Source organism: Dipteris shenzhenensis, chromosome 16, assembly GCF_047967505.1.
Source record: "Dipteris shenzhenensis isolate YYH24624 ecotype China chromosome 16, Dip_SZ_1.0, whole genome shotgun sequence".
NCBI lineage: Eukaryota > Viridiplantae > Streptophyta > Polypodiopsida > Gleicheniales > Dipteridaceae > Dipteris > Dipteris shenzhenensis.
In genome coordinates this window covers 26284640-26309113 of record NC_141611.1, presented here as the reverse complement: position 1 = coordinate 26309113, position 24474 = coordinate 26284640, and the positions used below count along the sequence as shown (strand labels likewise).

Here is a 24474-nt window from a genome sequence, read left to right as displayed (position 1 = left end):
CGAGTAGCCCTTTGCTCTTGCCAGGGGTGAGTCAGAGCCCTATTCTCACCCCTCCAACACTCACGAGCTAAGTGACCCATCTATCTACACTGTCGACGCTGCCTGAAATCTCCACTATCGAGAGTTTCAAGGAAGATCTCCTCTGGGAGGGTCTCTGGATGCGCCACTATCAACCTAAGCTGACGGACCCCATCGTTTGCTACCATTGAAGCAGCCATCAGGGGTGGCATCTCCAAAACCGTGCCAAAAGCCCTGGCTATGGAGTGAAGAATGATCCGATACTTCTTTGGGAGCCTCAGGAAGCAGAGCGTCACCGAAAAGCGGCACATGTGGTGTGTCGCCTCCATTCCCTCAACCGTGAAGCCGTGGTACCAAGGAATGAAGTAGACCATATGCCAGGCAAGGGGGAGAGGGCTCTACTCTATGAGAGCCTGAGTGGTGTCGAGGGAGCTCAACTGGCGGAGAAAGACCCCCCTCCCATAGATGATAAGAGAGCATTCCCACGCTCTTGGTTTCAGTAGCTATTTTCATGGAAGAATCCATTTTGGCAGTCTCCCTCAAATTCGCCATAGCTTTAGGAATACCCATTAAAATCGTGAAATTGGGTGGAGTTAGCCGTGAGAATAGGGAATACGAACTTCTCGGAGGTTTTTGTCCAATGGAGAAATTGCCTTTCAGCCAAACTCTGCCTCAGAGCACTCGAGAACTAGAGATGGAAGACAATGAACTTATTTTTGCTTGTTCCCGCGCACACTTGCTAGAGTGTCACCTTAATTTGCTCTTTCCTCTCCATTCTCACGCAGGAATGTCCTCTAACCGCTTGGATGTGATCACCCGAAAGGCTCACCTAAATCAATTATGCACCTATCTCCTCGTAGGTGTGAGACCCACTATCCTGCCCACAACCGCTCTGTCCTAAAGTGCTTTCTTCACCTACTTGTCTTCTGGAAAAAGGCAGACCTTCACAATTTGAAGAGTTGGGGAGCTCCTAAGGGTCACCGTCAAGGTACAATCTCCAGAAAAGAGCAATATACCTAGATGAATCCAGGAACATTCCCAAACTCATCCTCTAAAAACACAACATAGTGCAGTTTCAATCTCAGGAGAGTCACTCATAAGATTGAAAACCATAAACTCCATCACGCATAGCAGGGACTAGCTACTATGACATTCCCACTGACGTCATCAGCACCCAACAATGGCGAGAGAAGGAAAAAAAGAGGCAAAAGGGAGGGTCAAAAGCCCTCTGAAAATTAGCTGGAAGGGCCAGCACAGCCAAAGTCGCCTATAGCCCAAAACACCTGCAAGGAATCCTCCGTCAGATGGCTTTCAAGGAGGCTCTCAAGGAAAGCCAGAGAGAGCACCTAGCAAGCTAAACTATCCACCCAAGGGCTTCCTTGAGCTCCATCAAGGGCTGCAACTAACGGCACCAAGGGGGGGCTGAAGAGCTCGGAACCTTGCAGCCCAAGGGGGGCTCTAGCACCTCGAAACTCAGCTGGGATACTTCTAAGAAGGCAAGCAGCTTGCCAAGAACACAACAGCCCAAGGCTTTTAGTACACCAAGGTAGCCCAGGGAACTCAAACAGTCCCCGCTGATCCAAGGGCCAGCTTGAGACATGGCGGAACCAAGGGGCGGCTCCGAGCTGCTCGCGGGCCAATTCTAGCACTTGCAGAAGCCCCTACACAAGCACGGGGGGGACTGTATGGGCTGCCTCCGGGCAGCCTAGGTCTTGACGCAGTGCGAGCAAAGTACGTTGTTTCCACGCTCACGGAGGATTGTTGCAGGTTGATGGATTTTCATGAGCGTGAATGGTCACCGACACAAATTTCCAGCAGATGCATTACGATGCCTTGCGCTGAGCATTAATGCCTTTCAGCTTCTCCTGTGTGTTGAGAGAGTATGGCCATGTGAGCTTTTGCATGGGCTGTTGTGAGGTCGATGCTTCTATGGAGGGCTGATCACCACAAGTTGAACGGAGGTCTTGCCTTGGAGGCTGGTTGCGCGCCAAACGTCTACTTGTGCGTGCGATTTTTGTTTTAAGAGGGATTAAGCAGTCATAGCTGCTTTGTGGGTTGCACGATCAGCTAGGAGGGATGGGCTGATTGAAGTTGAGATTCGAGCTGTTTTCCAAAGGCTCATATCTTTTTGAGGTTGTGTGATTGCATTCCAGTTGAGTTGTGTGAGAGATTGCTTCGTTGTCTACTTGCTTTGGATACCTGTGCATACGCTCCATCTTCATGAGCACCACACTATGCTAACTAATCCCATTGGCGTCTCTTCTCATTTTCAACACAAAGTTATAGTTGGTAATTGTGAAAATTGTGAAAGTTTAGAAAAGGATGAAGGTTGCCTTCTATGCCTATGGGCTTGTCTGTGTAAAGATTGAATGAGAGCAGACCATTTTGAGTGAAGAAGCTTGGTCATACTAGAGTCAAGCAATGATTGCTTGCCGTGTCAAGCAATGATTGCCGTCATTGCTTGACGGCAATCTAGTCATTCCCGTATTTTTTTGTCATCAACGGTAGCCAAGAGTATCTGGGAGCATTTGGCGTCCCTGTACAATCGAACAGCTCCCATGAAGAGAGTCTCCCTGAAGTTCAAATGAGATCGTTGGATCCCACTTGGTCTTCATCGATACGGGAGCACATCAACAAGTTACAGGAACTTCAGCAAGAGATCCTCCAAGCAAGGAAGCAGATATCTTCCGAGGACATGGCCATAACTCTACTGTTCTATTCGTCCTTGATAACCAGTGGAAGGATGATATGTTGACCTAGGAGGCATTGGTCCCGATGGTGCTTGACCAGGAGGAGAGATTTGTAAATCGTACCTATGAGAGTCAACCTGAGGCTTTGGCAGCAGCTGAGCAGAAAGACCGGAAGAAGTTGACAGCTGAGGAATGAGAAGCACTCAAGGCGTCACGTACATGTCACCGATGTGACTAGAAAGGTCTCTACTGATGGCAATGTCCTCAAAGGAACAATGAGGGGACCGGTAACCAGCAAAATGGTGCTACCGCCGCTACAACGTTTATTCCAGCCTTCAAGTAGCACTAGGCAGAATGTGTTGCTAGCAGGCTTTGTGGATCCAGACGGATGATTGCTTGCTTGTTTGTGGCAACGGTATGTACCAGACAGGTGCAACGGCAAGGAAGTCTTTCATGGAGGCAGGATTTCAGGCAAGACCTCGAGCCACGAGGAGTTGTTCCCGCTGACTCAGATGACAGTATATTACGAGTATGTATTTGTTTGGATGTTATGACCTGGCATATCCAGAGGGGGCTTCCTTGTGTTCTGCTAAACCTATTGTCTGATGAGATGCTGGAGATCCGGATGGTCAAAAGATTGCCAGTGCGGGAATCCAAACACAATTGATTCATCCTTGTGAGTTGTTATATGCCCATTGTTATTGGCTCACTGAGGTTCATCAATCTGGAGATAGTGTACCAATTTGGATCCGAGAAGGGACTTTGGAGATGGTTGTATAGCTCTAACATACAAGTGCCCATGCAGGGAAGCAGACCTTGCATCGACGGCAGTATCACAGTGGATTGTTGTACTGGTTGACTTATTGTACCAATACTGGACAAGAGGAGTGTATCTAGCACCTGTGCCTTGGGAGCAACAATACCAGGTTTCCAATGATCATGCTGAGGCGGTTCATGCCAAAAGGGGGCTTCTTCAACAGTACCTGTGGTGGTCTTTAGCGATTGGGCATCACACCACAGATTCCTCCAGTTGTTTCAAAGGCAGACTTAGATCCTTGGCGCCCATGTTCCATCCAGGAGCTGAGAGGGGGTGTTGGAGGTCAACATCTCCTAATGTCACTGTAGAGAGGGAGGGCCTTGCTTGTGGGTGTGAGAGACTAGGTTAGGTTGAGTGAGGGCCTTTGTTATGGGTGTGCCTGCCCCTTGTGAGGGTAGAGTAGGAGGGGGGATGGATGCATACCTGGGCCAGGCTCTTGTGGTTGATCCAGGCATGTGCTAGGGGCAGATCAGCCTGCTTGGAGGCTTTGCCAGGATGTTGCAGGAAGAGCAGATCTGTGCCAGTCATCCCTTGCAGCTCGGGGCCCTGGTGGGCCTGCTTATGTGCTGCGTAGGCAGCCTCTAGAGCAGCCCTTTCTGCGCACCACGGAGGCCAGGAGGGGGGGCCCAGTGTGGCCACCTTTTGGGGCTGTTTTGCCAGGCCCCAGCAGCCTTTATAGGCTGAGGTAGGCCTGCTGGTCGGCCCATGGTAGGGTAGGAGGGAGTCAGCCCTTGTAGAGGAGGCAGGGCCTACAGCCCTCCTATAAGGCCAGCAGGTTGGCCCACCTAGAGGCAGGAGTCGGCCCCTTTACTATAGCGGGAGCCAAGCTATATATAGGCCCCCTTCCCTCATTGTTTGGCATCTCATTGGTTGCCTATCTATAGAGCAGGGTTTCCCCACCGGACGGAGTTTTTTCCTGAGATCACTTGCAGTTCTCTCATCTCTCTCTCTCTCTCTCTCTCTCTCTCTCTCTCTCTCTCTCCTTGTCCTCCCCCCGCAGCTCCCTCCCTGCCTAGCCTCGCCGCCCTAGCTCTTTCCCTCCCCGCCTAGCCTCGCTGCCCGCCTAGCTCCCTCCCTCCCCGCCTAGCCCCGCCTGCAGCCCCCCCCCCCTGCCTCCTCCGCCCCTCCGCTGCCCCCTCCTCTCTCTCTCTCTCTCTCTCTCTCTCTCTCTCTCTCTCTCTCTCTCTCTCCTTGTCCTCCACCCGCAGCTCCCTCTCTGCCTAGCCTCGCCGCCCTAGCTATTTTCCTTCCCGCCTAGCCTCGCTGCCCGCCTACCTCCCTCCCTCCCCGCCTAGCCCCGCCTGCAGCTCCCCCCCCCCCTTCCTCCTCCGCCCCTCCGCTGCCCTCTCCACCCGCTGCCCCTCCCCTACTGCTGCTCCCCCCTCCGCCTGCAGCTCCGCTTGCTGCTCCCCCCCGCCTGCAGCTCCAGTTGCAGCGCCGCCCACCTGCAACCCCTCCTGCTGCCTTCTCTCCCCCGCTTCTGCTCCACCCTCCCCGCCTACCCTCAGCCCACTTCTTGTCTGGCCACCCCTCAGCCCCCCCGCCTCCTACTCCCTCCATTGAGCTCTCTGGCTCTCCGCCTCATGTCAGCCCCCGGGGGGTTCCTCGAGTCATGGGGGGGGTACATGCTCCTGCTCCTGCAATAAGACTAAGACCTACACCGAACACGGATCTGTCGAACGAAATGGGGAAAGGTGGCAAGGATACAGATAAAGCCGCCAAGAAAGACGACAACAAAGCCAAGAAACAAACACAACTGAAACTCGAAGATGTGAACACACGCTACAACCGCAGTGGACTCGGAGTGGACAGCAAAGCAAAGGCAGGACCCACCTCAGCTTTAGTCATAGCTTCAGTCTCAGCCTCGGTCTCAGCTACATCCTCATCCACAGCCTCAGCTTCAGCTTCAGCATCAGCTCTAGTTCCAGTTTCAGCTACACTTTCAGCTCCACTTACGCCCACAGCCTCTACAGTTACAGCTACTGGCTCTGATATACCCCTACCCATGACATCGATTGCTCCACCCTCCCCTAGGATAGAGGGGTTGCCACTGACACCATCTTTCCCTTCTTCTCCAAATACAGTTCTCTCCCCGATTATGACACCTACTTTGGAGGGGTCATACACTGGTCCTCACTACTCGACCTTTCTCTCCCCTCTGCCTCTCAGTCAGCCCACGCTCCCACACCTTGCTAGGATCGCCTCCTCCAGGCCACTATCATCTCCATACCGTACCCATCTCACCCAGTCATCACCCAGCCTCCAGTCTCATCCTCACACTTTCAAGCCACAATCCTTTCAGTTTCCAGTAGAGCACGGACAAGCTGACCCTTCAAAGGCTTGGGAGTACTTGCTAATGAAGGTCCAGAGCATCCGAGAGCGCGAGAGGGAGATGTCACGCTTCGCACAAGAGCAGACACGCTTCACCCAGGAGCAGGCACGTCTCATGCAAGAGCAGTCTCAGGCTATCCGAGTCCAGGCTGTGATCTTATTCAGGGGCTCAGACAGGAGATCTTACAGCTCCGACAGGAGGTCACTGCTCTACGTACAGTCCCAGGGAGCACCCCAGTTGTGGAGGCACAGATTGCGAGCATGCAATCTACCCTCGAGGAGACATCCAAATGGGTCGACGTAGCCAAACGGGAACCTACAAGGGTAACCGTTTTGGCTACCCTCCTGGAGCAGAAGCAGAGAGCCAGCAAGGCTCTCAACATTAAACTACGTAGGATTCCTCGCACTGAGGCTACACCGATGGCAGATGCGCAGACCTTCGTGACCACTACCCTAGGGGCGACTAAGCACAGGATTGAGAGAGCATGGCGGGTTGGGAGGGACCCCAACCGAGAGCAGCCCCTTATCATACGGTTCCATGACGCCCACGCACGACTTTCGGCTTTACGTCGTAGGTCAACCTTACGAGACTAGCTAGCAATCTCCATGGATGAGGACCTCACTCCACTACAGGTTGAGGAGAGACGCTTTCTGTTGCAACAGCGGGATCAGGCCCACAAAGAGGGGAACTGGGTAGTAGTACGAGATGGACGACTCCTTACAGGCCCCCGTCGGGCACCCACCTCTCCTACCGCATAGGGAGGCAGGGTCTATGAGAACCAGACATTCGAGAACCTATCCTGCACCATTTGGAACTGTAATGGTACCTTATGGTCAGAACCAGGGAACCTCTCGGAATACTATACAGATCACGACATAGTTTTTTACACAGAGACACATCAGAGTCCAGAGCACCCACTACCAGTAGTCAGTAGGTATACATGGGAGTCTGCCTACAGAGATGAGACGAGGGATACATAAGGGGTTCGAGGGTCAGGAGGAGTCACAGTCCTTTACAAATCCACACTTTTGGGAGGCATCTCAGTGGAGCAGAGAGATCCACACTCCAGGTTTCCAGATTCGACACATGGATAGCCTAGATGTGTTTATTGCAGTTTGCTACTTCCCCCCGAGACCTCCCGCTTTGCCAGAGATATTCGAGGGGAGGATGAGACATCCCCATTTCCTGCTCTTTATCAGTCCATTGTTGACTTCTCTAGCCGCGGAGAAGTCCTCCTAGTTGGAGACTTCAACGCGAGGACAGGCGCTAGTCAAGCACCACTCCTAGACTTCAGGGATGATTCCACTCTACTACCCGACATTGACCTTGAGGAGGCAGGTATACTACGAGTTTCAACTGACAGACGAGGACCGCTCACATCTTATGGACAGGCCCTATTAGACCTGACAGGATGCATGATCTCATTATCTACAATGGTCTTGACAGATGGCCCGCATCAGGTGGCTTCACTTGCTTTCCACATGGGGGAGACCTCAATGTTGTGGACTACATCATGGCATCCCCTGCCTTCACATCTCGCATCACTGAGTTTACCATAGCACCTCTCCCTCCAAGGGCTGACCATACCTATCTTTTCTTTAGCATTTCTACCCCCTGCCGCACAACACTTTCTACCCCGTTGAGTTCTTACTCCACCTACCATGATACACGCTTTGACCGCGATCACTCATCTACTTACTCTAGCCGTCTGTACATACTTCTCGCATACATTGACTTTATACCCCTTTTAGAGAATCGTGATGCCTAGTCACTCGCTCACTACACGAGGCTGCTCTTCATGCCTTCTCCCACACCACCCGCCCAACACCACCTAGGACTATACCCTATAATAGCCGGTACGATGATGAGTGTAAGGCTTTACACCATCAGCTCAGATTCGAAACAAAAAACAGCCTTCCGGATGAACCAACGTCGTCTGGTGCGCAGGAAGAAACTTGACTTCGTGCGCCGAAACGAGGAGGAGCTATTGAACATTCTGTTCAGTAACAAGTCGAAAGACTTCTGGCGAAGATTTCTAGAGGAACGGTCCCCCCCACCACTCACTGACACTCAGGTGTGGTCTGATTATGCACGCACACTCTATGATATCCCAAAGCAGCCAGCCCCTAACCTATCACATATGCCACACCCCACATCCTGCACCCTCTTCACTAGGGGGAGTAAAGGATGCCATAATGAAACTTCATAATGGCCGAGCGAAAGATCATGAGGGACTATGCATTGAGTTCATTGCATATAGGATTAACCTCCTAGCCCCGATCTTAGCCAAGCTATTTAATGAAGCTATTTGCTTGGGGTTTCCACGCACCTAGACCATCAACACTATCTCACCCATCCACAAGGCAAGGGATCCCATGAACCCGGAGAACTACAAGACCATTATGATTGGACATGTCATGTCCAAGATTTATGCATCAGTACTTGATTCTGAGGTCAGCAGATTTGTGGAGTGTCAAGGACTCAAAGCAACGGGACAGGCCGGTTTCAGACAGGATCATGGGACCATGGACCATATTCTCGAGCTGATATGTATCATCGAGGAGGCGAGGGCACGGAAGCAGAGGGTTTACTGTTGCTTTGTGGATTTCTGCAAGGCATTAGACACCGTTCCGAGAGCCCGCCTCATACGACGTCTACAGGATTTGGGTTACGACCAGGAGATCATTTGGGCTGTCATGGCACTTTATGAGCGAGTTTCAGGCACAGTGTTTCACGCACAGTAGTCCAGATAGGATCTGGATGGACAAACGAGATCATAAGCACTATCAGGGTCAAACAAGTATGCCCATTATCACCTACCTTGTTGCCTCTACATCGACGAGCTCGAGACAGTGACGCAGGCATAGGGTCGGGTACGTTGCTCTCTCGCGGGCACGCTGATCCGGATATTACTTTACGCAGATGGCATGGCTCTCTTGTCCTCCTTAGCAGAGGGGCTCTAGAGACACCTTGACGCACTATAGTCCTTTTGTGAGTCTCATGATTTGAAGGTCAACTTGGGTAAAACCAAGGTTATGATCTTCAATACATCTCGAGCCGTCATGCGCGATGAGCATTTCGCATTTGATGGGTCCCCTGTTGAGGTAGTTTCATCATACACTTATCTTGGGGTCGTCTTTTCCGGACCCGTCTTCACCATGAGACCCATGATGCATGCACGCCTGAGGAGAGGATATGCTTCATTGGCTAGACTAGAGAGACAGTGGTTCCACTCTCACTTTCAGGATCCACGGACCAAGGGGTTGCTTTTTGACTCCTTGGTCCGCCCAACAGGGATGTATGGCAGTCCATGCTGGAGGCCAGACGTGTCGGATACAGAGTGGGCCAAGGTGGAGCCGCTACATGTTCTCATGTTATCACGGATGATCCGTGGTAAGCCATCTGTCCCTCACCAGATCATTCGCGCGGAGTTTGGGTCACCCCCATTACAGCTGGATGCTGCATTTCAGGTCATTACGTATCTGTACCGAGTCAGGGAGTATGGGGATTACACATCCGGGCGTAGCAGGATACCATGGCTAGCACTGTCCTCTTCTATGGCACTTGCAGCAGGGGGAGATCAAAGGTGCTGGTATGCACGCACAGAGAGATGGTTTGCAGGACTAGGGCTCCACATGGACAGACTACCTCCTCTCCAGTACAACATGGATGCTCCTTTCTCTCCCCTCCTATCACACGAGGTCAACCAGGTTATCCGTGAGGATCTACTACAGCTACACACATTCTGGACTTGGTTGGGCCCGAGTGATCTTCCAGTGAAGCTAGGCTTCTACAGAGATCGCCTCTTACATATCACTGCGGAGGGTTTCATCGATCCACCAAGATACACATAGATTCACCTGCCCCACTCGCTGAGGATCTCTCTTGGGTAGTTCCGGGTCTCCTCACACAGACTTCGTATCGAGAGCGGCAGAGCAAAGCGGTTACCCAGGGAGAGGCGCATATGCACACTGTGTGACATGCAGGAGGTTGAGACAGAGGAGCATTTCATCTTCAGGTGTCCTGTTTACTATGAGATCCGAGGGTGTTTCTACTGCCTCTTCAGAGATAGTGATGGGGTTCCGGCCCATTTCCTCTCCTACCCAGACCAGTGATGTTTGGCTGGTTCATTCATGAGGTGCTCAGACACCGAGATAGGATACTTCGAGCACGGAGACAGGAGTAGACGACTTCCTCGGCTCATACCTCCCAGAGCTCTATCACGGAGTTCTTTCACCTAGATCACATAGACCCCCACAAGGCGAGACCTCGTCAAGACCATGACCCGGAGCCTGTGACCCGACAGCTCGACAGAGGGTTGACTCACAGATCATACTTGGGGACATCCCCTCCATGTTTAGGGTCGGAGCCCAACCAACGGGGATCACAGTGGCCCTAGTTCGATGCAAAGCTACAACCAGGAGACGTACCAGGACTGCACCCTTGAGGGGGCTATAGCGCTCTATTGCTGACCTCATGCCTACACTTCCACAGCCTCATCCATCCTGATGTCCTGATGATGATGATGATGATGATGATGATGATGGTTATGATGATGTCGACGATGATAGTTGAGATTGATATATATAGTCGACGATGTGAAATGACGGAATCCATTGTAATCATTATTATCATTGATAGGGCTTGTGTGTCTTTGTCCTCCCACTCTTCAACCACGTCCAGCTCTACAACCACTGCCACCTTCCCTGAAGCGTCCTTGCTGTCCACGAGCTTCAATTCTGTCCCTGTTGTTATCTTCCAGAGCTTCCTAGCAACAAGGTGCCTCTAGATCTTGACCTTCCAATTTGACCCATCCGCTTTCCCCGCATCTCTGAAGTTTGAAATGGTCATGGGAGTGGCCATAGCTTCTGAAATCATAGAAAAAGATGAATAGGCTTTGCTGTAGAAAACAAACAAACACTTGCGGCTCTTGAACCGGAGTTGCCTTCAAGCTTGAAGGGACTCCTTCCTTCAAAGTGATATGTAGCATGTTAGAAATAGAGGCCTAATTGCTTGAACCTCTAATGCAGCGGATTGATCTAGGAAACTCTTTCCAGACACTTATATAAGCACACACAAACTGAAACCTCACTCAGAAAATATGAGAAGAGAGAGAGAAACGTTATTTAACAGGCGTGGGAAAATCCCTCACCAAAAAGCTGAACAGTTCCAACAAAGGTGCTGGGTACAAACAGCAATCAGAAATGATTGCAGTGCTGAGACCTCCGAGATAGCAAGGCTCTACGCACTCAGCTGCTCCTCGAAGGCTTCAGTGTTGCTGTGAGTGTGCCGAGACCCTCCCTTTATATGGGGGAGGAGGAAGGGTTAGAGCTCCTGACAAAACGGCTTATCCAGTAGGCAAATGGCCCAACTGGGTATTTGCAGAGAACTGGCCTTCCCGACCTGCTGTTGGAGTTCCCCTACTGTCAGGCCTATAAATAGGCCCTGGCAGTGCTGTCCTCTTGCTGTCCTGCAGTCCTGATGCCACACAGTTGCAGCCTTGCTGATCCAGACCCTGATGTGGACACTCCTCCAGACAGGATCAAAATGCAGCGCACCAACCTGCTCCAGGTACTCCTTGCTGATCCAGACCCTGATGTGGACACTCCTCCAGACAGGATCAAAATGCAGCGCACCAACCTGCTCCAGGTACTCCTATCTACCTGTCATGTGCACGGATTGGTATCCGACATATACTGGGTACACAAGACTAGCTCAGGTAGCCTGGGGAGGCTTAGAGCTAGGCAGGCTTGATTCTTGGGTTGAGTGGCAAGGGTACGAACCAGTTAGAGATCTTCACTATTTTTGGCGCTTGGGGCCCGAGTCTATATAAGGGGGCCAGAGGTTCACTTCTCAGGGAGCCGATGGGAGCAAGTTTCGTTCCCAGGTGCTAGGTCTGATCCTGGATTGAGTCGCGGACGCGCGCCTGCATCATAGCGTAGCCCAAGGCCGACTTCGTGCCAGTAGCTCAGCTCGTGGCTCGGAGGGGACATCTGATTCGGGATCACATCCCGTAGATGTCATGGTTGGGTAGTGAGCAGCCTGCTCAGTTTCCTCACGTTGGTGTGTTCTTGTGTTTGCTTGCAGATCAGAGGTTTCAGGAGTGTTGGGGACGTGTCAGTTGGTATCTGAGCCAACTCCTGAGGTAGGAACTTCTGTTGCGAGAATTATGGACGATTTTTTCTCCATGTATGCCCTAATTTCGAAATTCGTGCTCAAACCCTGCAAGTGCTTGTTTGGTTCATCGGTTTTGGGAAGTGGTTAAGATTTAGGGAAAGAAGGAAGGAAGAAGAGCGAGAGGGTGAATTCGAGGCTGATAAGTGGGGTTAGGTGAGAGAGAGTGTGAGGTGTAGCTAGGAGAGAGTGGAGAGGATTGTAGGAGAGGCGTGAGAGGGGCCGCTAGGCAAGCGATGGGTTGAGGGGAACCCCAGGGGATCCCGTGTACGGTCAGGGCTGCGCAGTGATTAGGTGACGCATGTAGGAGAGTGTAGAGGGGTGCGCCATAGGCTGGAGCAGGATTGTGGCCAGGCTGCTGTTCGGGGAGGTTAGATGCTAAAAAAAACACCAACCCTCCAAGTTTGGGAGGGTGGGCATGCTTTAAAAAAGCACCAACCCTCCAAGTTTGGGAGGGTGGGCTTTCCTAGCAAGCATAGCTTTCTAAAAGCTGTACCTTCTACGTTATAGCCTGGCGAGACCATAGTTCTGCCTCAGCTTATGCTAGTGCGGACGAGAAGACCCCTCCACACCCCTGGCGGATTTTGTCACCTAGGTACGGCTTGCAGCAAACTCCGTACGGCACAGCCAGCAGCGGGGCCAGCAGCAAGAGTCTCAGGGTTCACTGACTCGAGCTGATCGTCAGCTTTGTACCCCTTTTATCGGCCAGCCTCTCTTCTCTTTCGTCACCTCCTATCGGGACAGTTTTTTATCTTCTGCTCCACTCTCCTTCAAGCTCCGATCCCACCTGTCACTTCTCTAAGTTCACTCCCTTCATCAGATCAGGCTTCAATCATGGCTGATTCTGTAGACCCTGAGCTTGCGATGGGAGACCAGGATTTGAACTACCATGCGGAGGATGACCACGGTCTCTATGATGATCTGATTATGAAAAAAGCCTTCAGTGAATTCACCACTGCTCTTGATGGCAAGTTTGAGCAAGTTAACACGAATCAAACGGGGTTGACATAGCAACTCCAAGGGATTCATACTACACTCACACTTTTGACTAGCATTGTTCAGGCGCTCACGCATGTGGATGCCATGGCTTCAGTGTTAGGTCCGAACATCACTCTAGATCCTTTTCCCACAGACCAGAAGTCTCGTACCAAGGAGGTTGTTGACACTTGGTTGCACAAGTGGCAAGTACACTTCCAGTTTCACCCTTATCCAAATGACAAGAAAATACAGCTTGCAGCCGGGTTTATGTCAGGAAAGGCTTTATTGTGGTGGAAGGAACTCCAACCCAAGCCTGCAACATGGATCGAATTCGAAGGGCTCTTCAGGAAAAAGTTTCTGAAGAAGGAGGAAGATTATGATATCGTAGGCAAGCTCAAAGCCCTCAATATGTCCAAGCTGAATTTGACTTTTGAGGTTTATCTTCAGAGGTTTCGGGATTTGCAGACCAGAGCTACAAAGATGGATCATGTGACCTTGTTAGGTTTCTTTGTGGATGGTTTGCCTGACTCCTACAACTTACAAATCAAGAACAACAAGTGTACCACGTTGCAAGAGGCCATGAATTACGCGCACATTTATAATGATACCATGGCCAGTGCAAAGGGAACCACAGTTGCCGACACGGGTGGGAAGAACAAGCGGAAGTTCTTCCAATCTACCACTGGTACCGGGGAGACGAAGTCTATAGACAACGCCTCCAAGAAACATTTGACTCAGGCAAAGAATAGTCAAGCCCGTTTCCTTCGTAGCTTGAAGCTAAAGAAGAAAGGACGTTGCTTCTTCTGCGAGGAGTGGGACCACACTAAGAATGATTGTCCTAAGCGTAAGAACCAGAAGCAAGCTCCAGGCGGGTCCGAGTACCAAAGCTAAGGGAGCTAATCAAGTTTCGATGACAGGTATTTCTATAAATGTCATTACCTGCCCACTTTCTTGTAATTGCACTTTTAATACTTCGTTATTTGGTTCCCATGATCTTTTCCGAGTTTATGGAGAAGTTAGGGCCCAAAGAGTTCACATTCTCTTTGACCCTCATGTGCAGAAGATGGGGCTGTCCATGATACCTAGCGATCACACCTATGAGGTGCAGCTTCCAGCTGGGAAGCAGTTTTGGGATCGCAAGATTGAAGCCCTTTCTATCCGGATTCAAGAATACACAGCAACTCTTACGTGCTATGTCATGTACTTGGAGCATGTGGACTTGTTAATCGAAATAGAGTCGTTTAAAACCCATGATATTTGGATTGGATGGAAGGAACATACTCTTTCTTTTTTGGATAAGGACACCCAATTTTGTATTCAGTGTGATAATATTCCCTCTTCTCAGGGACCTATTGTATCTGCAATGCATCTTCGGAATATATTAAACACATCTCATTATGATGTCTATCAATGTGTTTTGATTCCGCTTTCTTCATTTGTTGTCTCTGTTAATAACAAGAATGATTTAAGTATGTTTGAACACCGTGAATTGAGAACGTTGTTAGATGATTTCAGGGATGTATTCCCTGCTCAACTACCGGAAGGTTTACCTCCAAAATGGGTAGTAGATCATCACATAGACTTAGTACCTGGGGCTCAACCTATTAGTGTTCCACCTTATAGGATGAGCCAGCTTGAGGAGGATGAGTTAGCTTCACAACTACAGGATTATTTGAATGTGGGCTATATTCGCCCAAGTAAATCACCTTGGGAAGCGCCTGTCCTCTTAAGAAAGAAGAAAGATTCTACATGGAGAATGTGTATAGATTGAATAAAGTGACAATTAAGAATCGATACCCTCTACCTCGTTCCAATGATCTAATCGACCGTTTGGCTAGAGCGAAGTATTTCACTAAGATTGATTTGCGTACGAGTTATCACCAAATCCGTATCTATGCTAAACACATAGATAGAACCGCATTCCGAACTAGGTATGGCTACTACGAGTTTCTTGTATTACCTTTTGGTCTGACCAATGCTCCTGCCAGCAAATGATGAACGATTTGTTCCGAGATTTTCTGGGCAAATTCGTTGTAGTGTTCTTAGATGACATCTTGGTATATAGCCAAACCCTAGAGGATCACATAGGACACCTCCGGATTGTCTTAGTTATTCTAAGACAGCATAAGCTCTATGCCAAGATGAGTAAATGTGACTTCTTTATGAAGGAGATCATTTATTTAGGACACAAGATTTCTTTTGAAGGTATTAGCATTGATCTGGATCATATCCAAAAGGTTTTAGAATGGCCTATCCCTCAGACTGTGAAACAACTTCGTTCTTTCCTAGGATTTACGGTATTTCTACGAAAGTCTGTGCGTGATTATTCACACATCACGGCACCCCTGACAAACATATTGAAAGGTCATGGACGCAGGTCTACCCAGCCGATCTCTTAGAATGATGCATTGAACAAGGCTTTTGAAACCTTGAAGTTTGCTATCAAGGAAGCACCCGTTCTTGCATTACCCGATCCTACCCAGCCTTATGTTTTAGAGGCCGATGCGAGTGATTTTGCGATCGGGGCAGCTTTATTCCAAGAGGGCAGACCTATAGCTTTTGAGAGTAAGAAGCTAGATGACATCCAATATCGTTGGCCCACACTAGAAAAAGAACTCTATGCAGTCGTGTATGCATTGAAGGTTTGGAGACACTACTTGTATGGTTCGAAGTTTCTTGTATTGACCGATCATCAGTCAATCAAGTATGTGTGTGATGGGTCTGAATTGAGGGGACAGAAAGCTAGATGGGCAGAATTAATGCAAGATTTTGATTTTGAAATACGTTATCGCAAGGGTTCATTGAATAGTGTGGCGGATGCCTTAAGTCCAGTCAAGTTTGTAAATGCTATGTCATTTACAGAAATATCCTCGGACCTATTTCAATCCTTGAGAGGGCTTTGCGCAACTGATAGTCATTTCAGTTCTTATTGGCAGAAAGTCCAGGATGGGAGCTCCATGGTTGACCAAGACTCGGGGATTGTGTCCCCTATGGTACAAGCGGCGGGAGGTCAGTGGATGATTAGGAACGGCTTGCTGTTCCGGAATGGAAAGATTTGTGTGCCAGATGTTCTGGAACTTCGATCCAAGATTCTCTGGGAGTGTCATGATGCTCCTAGTGCTGGACATCTGGGTATACATCGAACTCTGTCTCTTGTGAAGCATACCTTTTATTGGCCTAAGATGCGTGCATTTATTGAAAACTATGTGGTAGGTTGCCGGGTTTGTCAGGTTACTAAGGCAGAACGCCTTAGAAGCGCAGGTTTATTACAGCCATTGCAGATTCCAGGTAATAAATGGGAAAGTATTTCCATGGATTTTATTACTGGTTTGCCACGAACGCGCAAGGGTCATGACTCCATTTAGGTCATAGTCGACCGTCTGACAAAAATGGCTCGATTCTTACCTACTAGAACAACTATTTCAGCTGTTCAACTGGCTCACGAGTTTGTGGACCACTTGTTTAAGCTGCATGGTTTGCCCTCTGACAAAGTTAGAGACAGGGACTCCAAGTTTACAAGTAACTTTTGGACACTTGTTTTTGAGAAGTTAGAAACTACTCTAAGTATGAGTTCCTCAGTATGCACAATCCGATGGCAGTACAGAGAAGGTCGACCAATTGGTTGAAGATATGCTTCGGGCATGTGTTTCTAAGAGACAGTCTTTATGGGAAGATTATCTACCTATGATAGAATTTGCTTATAACAGTACAAAGCATTCGAGTACTGGATACAGTCCTTTTATGCTTATGTACGGGTCTCAACCTAAGTCACCAGTTATGGTTGGGTTAAAAGGAATCCAAAATGATGTTGCCAAGACCTTCTTTCTAGACATGAAGGAAATGTTGCAGTTTGCCAAGGAGTCTATTAGGAGTGCCCAAGATCGGGACAGATTTTATGCTAATAGACATCGTTCACCTAGAGAGTTCTCTGAAGGAACGATTGTATATTTGCGAATTCCCAAGGAATCCAAGAGCCTAAGTACTAGTTTGGTTCCGAATTTATCCCCCAGATACTGTGGTCCGTTCAAGGGCATTAAAAGAATTGGATCAGTTGCATATCGACTAGAATTGCCTCCTGATGTTAAAGTACATCCAGTATTTCATGTCAATAGACTGAAAGAAGTATTGGGTGCAGATGATCAACTTGTTTCTCCTCAAGAAATAATAGAAGTTACAGATTTGACTTTTATTCCACACAAACCTGAGTGTATTCTTGAATTTCGTGAAAGACAGATTCGTAATAGAACTATCACGGAATACAAGATCAAGTGGAAGGATCGTGTTGAGAAGGATGCAACATGGGAGACATTACAGAACCTCCAGAGGACATTCTCGGGTTTTTTAGCGAACTCAGGAGTGAGTTCTTAGAGGAGGGGAAGTATGTCATGTGCACGGATTGGTATCCGACGTGTACTGGGTACACAACACTAGCTCAAGACTCAGGTAGCCTGGGGAGGCTTAGAGCTAGGCAGGCTTGATTCTCGGGTTGAGTGGCAAGGGTACGAACCAGTTAGAGGTCTTCGCTATTTTTGGTGCTTGGGGCCCAAGTCTATATAGGGGGCCAGAGGTTTAGTTCTCAGGGAGCCGATGGGAGCAAGTTTCGTTCCCAGGTGCTAGGTCTGATCCTGGATTGAGTCACTGATCCTGGATTGAGTCACTGATCCTCGATTGAGTCACTGATGCGCGCCTGCATCATAGCGTAGCCCAAGGCCCAGCAGCAGATCCCAGGCTCAGCTCAGGGCAGGTTGGCCTGCCTCCTAGGCATGAATTCGCCAGCTCCTGGTTGGCAAGAGCAGCCAGCCTCTCCTCTCCCCCCCCTATACCAACCGGGCCATGTGCCAAATCCTACACTATTTGACTTTACACCACTCAAGCTCATAAGTAAGAGTGTAGGCAATTTTGGAGCAGATCTAGAACTCCCGAGTCCCCACTGAGGTGCCAGGGCAGCAGCAAGTGCTGCAGGTATTTCCCATCTGTGGGTGCTAGCTTTTGTGTGAAGATAGACCTTTTTTGGTGCATTAAGGACTTGGTACTTTGGCTGTCCTTATTGATGTTCATTCTCCTCAATGTGAGTGTTTTTGTGAGTTAATTTTGTTCACACATCATATGCAAGTGAATCTAAAAGTTGCTTTAGTTTGGAGCTTCATGTCCATTCAGTGGGTAGGCCAGAAAGCTAGCCACATTTCCCTAGCAAAAAACGACCCTGCACATGGGAGATAATGTACATCAAGTTGCTGGAATTAGCAGCAGAAAACAAAAAAAATAAAGCCAAAGTACACAGAACAAAAAATAAGACAGGGGGGTGAGGGACTGAGGAGCAGCAGCATACAGGAAAAGTGGCTGAGTCAGCAGTAGAGTATGTTATTGCAGAATCAAACCTTGAAGAGTCAAAACACAAGTGGAGAGGTGTGTAGTATTTTCCTAGCATGCCTCATCAGCCCCTGAAGGGGGTGCCCCTCACAGACCACCTCTACAGTCTAAAACCCAGCATGTCTCCAAAACTCATGCCATTCTGAATCTAGATTCTCACCTTCCCCGTTATACCCTCTCTTTATGAAGTCAACATAAATCACTGAGGCAAAGACTATCCTAAGGCTTAACTTCCACTTCATTCAAATACATAATAAAATGTCAACAAAGCAAAGTGAGTTTTTTTTTTTAAAGGAAAAAGGTGCTTAATTGATGAATACAGACCAAACTATGATTCCGTCTCCTCGGTAGTATATAGCCTTGATAATCAACCCTACCAGCTGCTTCTTCAAAATAAAACTGCAAAATCATTTCCCCTTTAATCATTTAAAATAGCAGTACCGTTTGGCAAAGCCCAAAGGAGCACAGAAGAAAACTCCCTCAATTTCCACCAAACTACTAAACAAAGCAGACAAAAGCCTGAACCCAATACTTCTACTCAATGGAAGACTTCTTATCACCTTGATCCAATTATGAAAACCAGAAACTTGCTTTTCAGGCCCATTTTTTATCTCTCCAACAAAAACATGTTCAAATGCAGAAGAAGACCCATGTGAACCACCCCTTCCATACAAATCAAACCACAAGGAATGCAAGTGTTGCTTGAAATCTTGAGGGCTTTGTGAGACTATTCTGCCTGAAGCCAAGTACTTAAGCAAATATTGTATGGGTGCTGTTCTGCTGATCTCTTCTATAAAAGCGATCTCCTCTTGCTTTTCTTCAGCTGTGACTTGTTCTCGAACTCCTTCGCTTGCAGAGTAATTGTCCAATAGCGCATAAAACCGTGCATAGGTTGGCCTTTGAAATACATCTCTGTTGACATATCGGAAAAGTGAATTTGCTGCCATATCCTCCTTCTCATAGACCTTTTTCCCTTCTCCACAATTTATTTCATAATCTTGACCTGGTGTTAAGCGATTAATGTCAAGCTCCCAAAGGCGATTACAAGCTGCTGAAAGATTCCTAAGTTCCTCTTGAGTTGGCGCAGTGTCAACAGCAGATCCAACTGGTTTTGCATACTCTTGCTTACTGGGGTGCTTCCTGAACTCTTGCCATTGCCCAGTCGACACCTGTGATTAGCAACCACATGAGGTCAATCAAGCCTCCCAAATGTTACCATGCATATTGTTTAACAAGAAGTTATCATATACTGTTCTACCTTCTTTGCTAGCAGCCATACATAGACAACCTCTAATTGCTTGGTCCATTGTGTGTATGTGCATGCATGCATCTGTGTGTGCCCTGGTCTTCATCCAAGGAAGGGGGTGGGGTAGCTCTCATGCTTGCACAGGAGCACGGGAAATCCACATTACAATCAAGAAAATACTCCTGGTTTCATTCCATCCTTTAGTATCTCAAAAAAATGTCAATGGCCAACAGCAGTCAACATAAAAGCCAGTGAAAAAAAGTCACATCTTGCTCTTGTATTCACCCAGTAGGAGCACTCTTAGCATCCTACAATACTGTTCAGATAACTGCTCAAAGTTTTATAAAATTCAAAGAGAAGAATCAAGCTTTTCAATTTTTCGTGGTTGGATTCTTTTCAAAACAGAAACTCAAAGCTTGATTTTACCTGAGGCCCCAAAATTCCCAAAATTATGTACTTGGACAACAGATTGAGAGTAATTCCTGACTAAATTTGACACTATAAGAAACCCCCAGTATTGACAAGGCTTATTTAGAGCATTAAATTCCGTCCACATACAGACCAGCTAATGATTGTAATCTTGGACATCTGCTAAGCTGACTTTGAAACCAGCAACACGATATACAAGTCTCCAGCTATGTTATGAATTACTGAGTTATCCTTCACACTTTGAAAACATTGACTCATAGGAAGTCAAACCAAAATCATGCTAGCGTTATAGAGAAACTAACACTGTTTTCCGAGAGCCTCAAAAGTTTCAACATGTCGAAACACCCATCTTTTCTTTGGCATGTCATGGTAGGAAATGAAGATAAAGAGACATGCCTTGTGGGATTGCATGGGTGGAGGAGGATGCAGGTAGTATTCTTCAGCTAGACAGGATTCGCTTCCATCCCCTTTTGCCCAATTCCCAATGCCTGCATTGTCATTACTTAGAACCTGCACAACCTCATAACTATTATTAGTAGTATTCTCTCTCTCTCTCTCTCTCTCTCTCTCTCTCTCTCTCACACGCACCTGCAGCTGACCTTACATACCTATTTTTCAACTTATCCATCCGACTCACACCACTAAGCACACCCCACCCCACTTACACCACTTTCCACAAAATCCACTTTGATCACAAAGTAGCCCCCGCTTATACTGCCCATTATTCCACTATGCTTGATAATCATGATGATATCCCCTACTAGAGGATAGAGCCACCCTTATCACATGTTCCCTACATGATGCCGCTCTCCAATATTTCCCTCACACCATCAGATCTGCCCGCCCACCACCCATTGGATCGGTCCACTGCAATAGCTGGTTCAATGATGAGACTCGAGACCAAGCAACATCTTCTGACTCAGAAAGAGACCAAGCAAGAGTATCATCGTCTTGTCCGTCGGAAGAAAAAAGACTTTATCGCTCAAAATGAGGAAGAATTACTAAGCGTTCCACTTAGTAATAACTCAAGGACTTTTGGCAAAGTTTCTCAAGAAGCGGAGGCCCACATCCCCTCTCGGACTAACATTGTACATGGGATTAAGAAATCCTGGCAAAGATATTCAATGAAGCGGTTTTCCTCACACCTAGACCAAGGTTGTACAGCAAATGGATGCCGTGCATTAGCTTAAGAATCGCATGTAGAAAGAGCAGGAGTGGGGCTCTTTAAAAAGTGTTCACAGTTAAAAGGAAAATTTTAAATCGTGCTGTCGAAATTCAACGGAGGTGTGATTGTTGAAATTGTCAAAATGTACTCTGCTTGTTGGCCTCTGCTTCATTCCTAATCAGACGATCGACTAGACCCAGGTCACGTACCTGCTGCTTGTACCGGCTTTCTGGAATGTATGGCTGCTGCTTGTGCTGACTATGGAAATGCTGCTGTGCATTGTGCAAAGAGTGAGCATTGTGGAAGTGATCATACTGCGCATTGTTGCCAGAATCTTCATTTGGGGCTCCAACGATCTGAGTGACAATGCGCATAAACATTACCTCTAACAACAAATACTACTCACTAAAGAACGGAACTCCCAAAAAAAACCAGTGCCGGGAGCAAAATGAGCTCAGTGATTCTCAGCAAAGCTACCCGAAAGAAGAGAAGAGAGGAGGCAATACCTCAGCCCAGCTGGAACGATCAATGGTACTGGAGTCGCTAGGGGGGGGGCGGGAAGCCGAGTCGTCGTCATTGTCATTGGGCTGGTGGAGAAGGTTGGAGGCAGCGTCGAGGGCAGTGTTGAGTAAACCTGAGATGAGATTCTCCATAGATACTTAGTTGATGACGATGGAGAGAGAGAGAGAGGAAAGATAGTATTGAGATGTGTATTGGTTTTTCTTTCTGGCCTTATTTAGCAACCCTCGAGATTTGGCAAAGCCAAAAATCCAATTTTTTTATTTTCTAGAAATGTTTAAGCAATTTTTTAAGGCGTTGGACATCCCACGTATTGTTTGGCCACGTTGGTGACTTTCATTGGCTGCCGCCTTTTGTATTTCATGCGATTCAAAATAGATTTTCGTGGCTCCTGACATGCAATCGTAGGTAGGAGCCTGGAGATGTTGCTTAATCATTCATCGCTCCAAATGAATCCACGATTTCATAGGGAAGCAGTTGTTGGCCTTCAAGGCAAGCAATCACGATGTCGTAGTAAATTTTTGAAGGGCAAAAGGTGGAACAATTGTTCCTGTTAGTTTTCAACGATGCCATGAAAAAGAGACAGTCAGTGCATGCGAAAAACATCTCATAGATTTTGAAGATTCTTTGCTCCGAATGGGTAAGTGAAGACCTTCGAAGGTGTAATGAACAGTCTGTACCAATTTAAAGACTCACCTCAAGGGAATAAGCTGCATTTGTTGGTGGACGGCATGTGCAGATGCTAACAGCGCAAGTTTTGTATGTGGTTCTCACATAGATCTTCAATTTAATTCGGAATATTTTGTTCATAATTCGAGGGTTCAGTCTGCTTTCGTACGTCGTCGTATAGTCAAATATGTTTGCCTATTTAAGCAAGCACTTTGAGCCGTCTATCACACTTGTGCATTTCTTCAACCTGCATTCCGAGAGTGGGCTGCCCCGAGAAATGCTCCGTCTACCCTCAGTGCGGTCAGTCAAGGGATGCCTTCCCGCACTTGCATGTAGCCTAATTGGCGGTGTGCCAACTCTATCTGAAGCCGTCCAGCCATTAGGCCACACATGGCCCCAATTTGGTGTCCAAACCAGGACCTACCGGATAACCGAGCTACTCAAATGCCTTCTCCTCATATGGGGGGCTTACAAGTAGAGTTAGCTGGTTCCCGCGTAGTTACACGTTACACGAGAGTGGAGCATTGATATCTAACAGTGTAGTATTATGATTTCAAATATGAAATAAGGACTTGGTTCAGGAAGTGGTGTCTGGTTCCTGCACTCACAAGGCAAGGGGCTAAGAGGCACCACGACCTAGGACCAAGTTTCTTAGATCTAGTTCAACATGAATATCTTCGAATGCCTTCAAAAAAAGCAAGTAACAATAAATGAAGATTTCACATCTAATAACCCAATGAATAAAAACACACTTACTTGCCTTCTTCCAATTCTACCCTTCTCTAACTTATAAAGAGTTGGTAAGTCTTCTCAGTGACAACATTTGCTTGACTTCTATACAAAAGAATACACCATGGCACAACTTGAGTACGCACAAAAAGGATGTAGTCATAACAAAAGAAATCATACAAGGATTAGTAGAAAACTCTGCAACTTCACGTGCTCTCATTGTAGATATACTTGAACGTTTTCATACCATGTTTGGGACATCATTCACTTTAATACATTATGATGGAATAAAGTTAGGAAAGAAAATTATTACAGGAAAAGCAAAAAAAGCACTTACCAAAACATTACTTTTAGAAGAGTCAATGGACATTAGTAGAGTTATTCCACTATGCAATCTCAAATACAAATGTACATACAATGTATGGACGGAAAAAGATGAAAACTTGTTGAACACTAATTGTACAAAATCCAACACTATGTGCAAGAGATATAGCATTGTTGCTTCATAGCAATGTTTTGGAGAGGACATACTCTCGCTACAAGCAACTCTTAACAAAATATATAAAATGAGAAAAACTATTTTCCCAAATACTAGTATTGCAACAACAATGAAAATGTCAAACCCAAGTATAATTGCTAAAACTTGTAATCGCAAACGAAAGCGAAACCTCACAACTCCATAAGAAGAATATGCACATAAAATATTATAGATTCTCGAAGCCACCCATGCAACTGTTGTGTAGTAGAAAAATTGCAAGAACTATCAGAATTCTATCAAGATCTTGAGCTTGTTGTCTTCGACGAGGTTTCATTGATTGGCCATAGTACATTGGTTGCAGCAGCTGACCTTTGTTTAAGAGAAATCAAACAAAACCACAATCAACCATTTGGAGGGCTTGATGTTTTATTATGTGGTGACTTATGCCAAGCTAGCCCCACTAAAGACACATAGATCTTCAATGATCAATCAACACAAACATCTATGCAAACTTCATTCTAGAAAGACAATGTTTTACAATATGAACTAACAACACCAATGCATCAAAACAACATGCAATTTTTGGAAATATTAAATAGAATATGAATAGGTAAGCACACACTACAAGACATCATCTACCTTAACACCAACTATTTAAGACAACCATTATTGAAACAAAACATTCCACACTTATTCTATACCAACACTTGAAAGATATTCACAACCAAGAAGTGTTTCATTTGCTACAATAAAATCCTCATATTCTAGAAGCTAGAGACAAGAGGCATAAGACATGCAGCAAGACCATTACAATCCCTTTGAACCCCAACCAAAAAGCGGGCCTACACAAAATTCTTCAT

General features: G+C 47.3%; 1 protein-coding gene across 1 annotated transcript in view; it reads right to left on the bottom strand.

Moving 5' to 3' along the window:
* LOC147892753 (uncharacterized) overlaps positions 1 to 21912 on the bottom strand; it is a 31344-nt gene extending 9432 nt beyond the window's left edge. Inside the window, exons 1-5 of the mRNA XM_087387297.1 lie at positions 21726 to 21912; positions 21429 to 21575; positions 20451 to 20564; positions 18940 to 19548; positions 18704 to 18778 (exon numbers count right to left, since the gene is read on the bottom strand). Coding sequence (XP_087243423.1) covers positions 18704 to 18778; positions 18940 to 19548; positions 20451 to 20564; positions 21429 to 21575; positions 21726 to 21872 — 1092 coding nt within the window. The 5' untranslated portion in view covers positions 21873 to 21912. The remainder of the gene's footprint in view (positions 1 to 18703; positions 18779 to 18939; positions 19549 to 20450; positions 20565 to 21428; positions 21576 to 21725) is intronic.
* Between the last annotated feature and the right edge of the window lie 2562 nt (positions 21913 to 24474).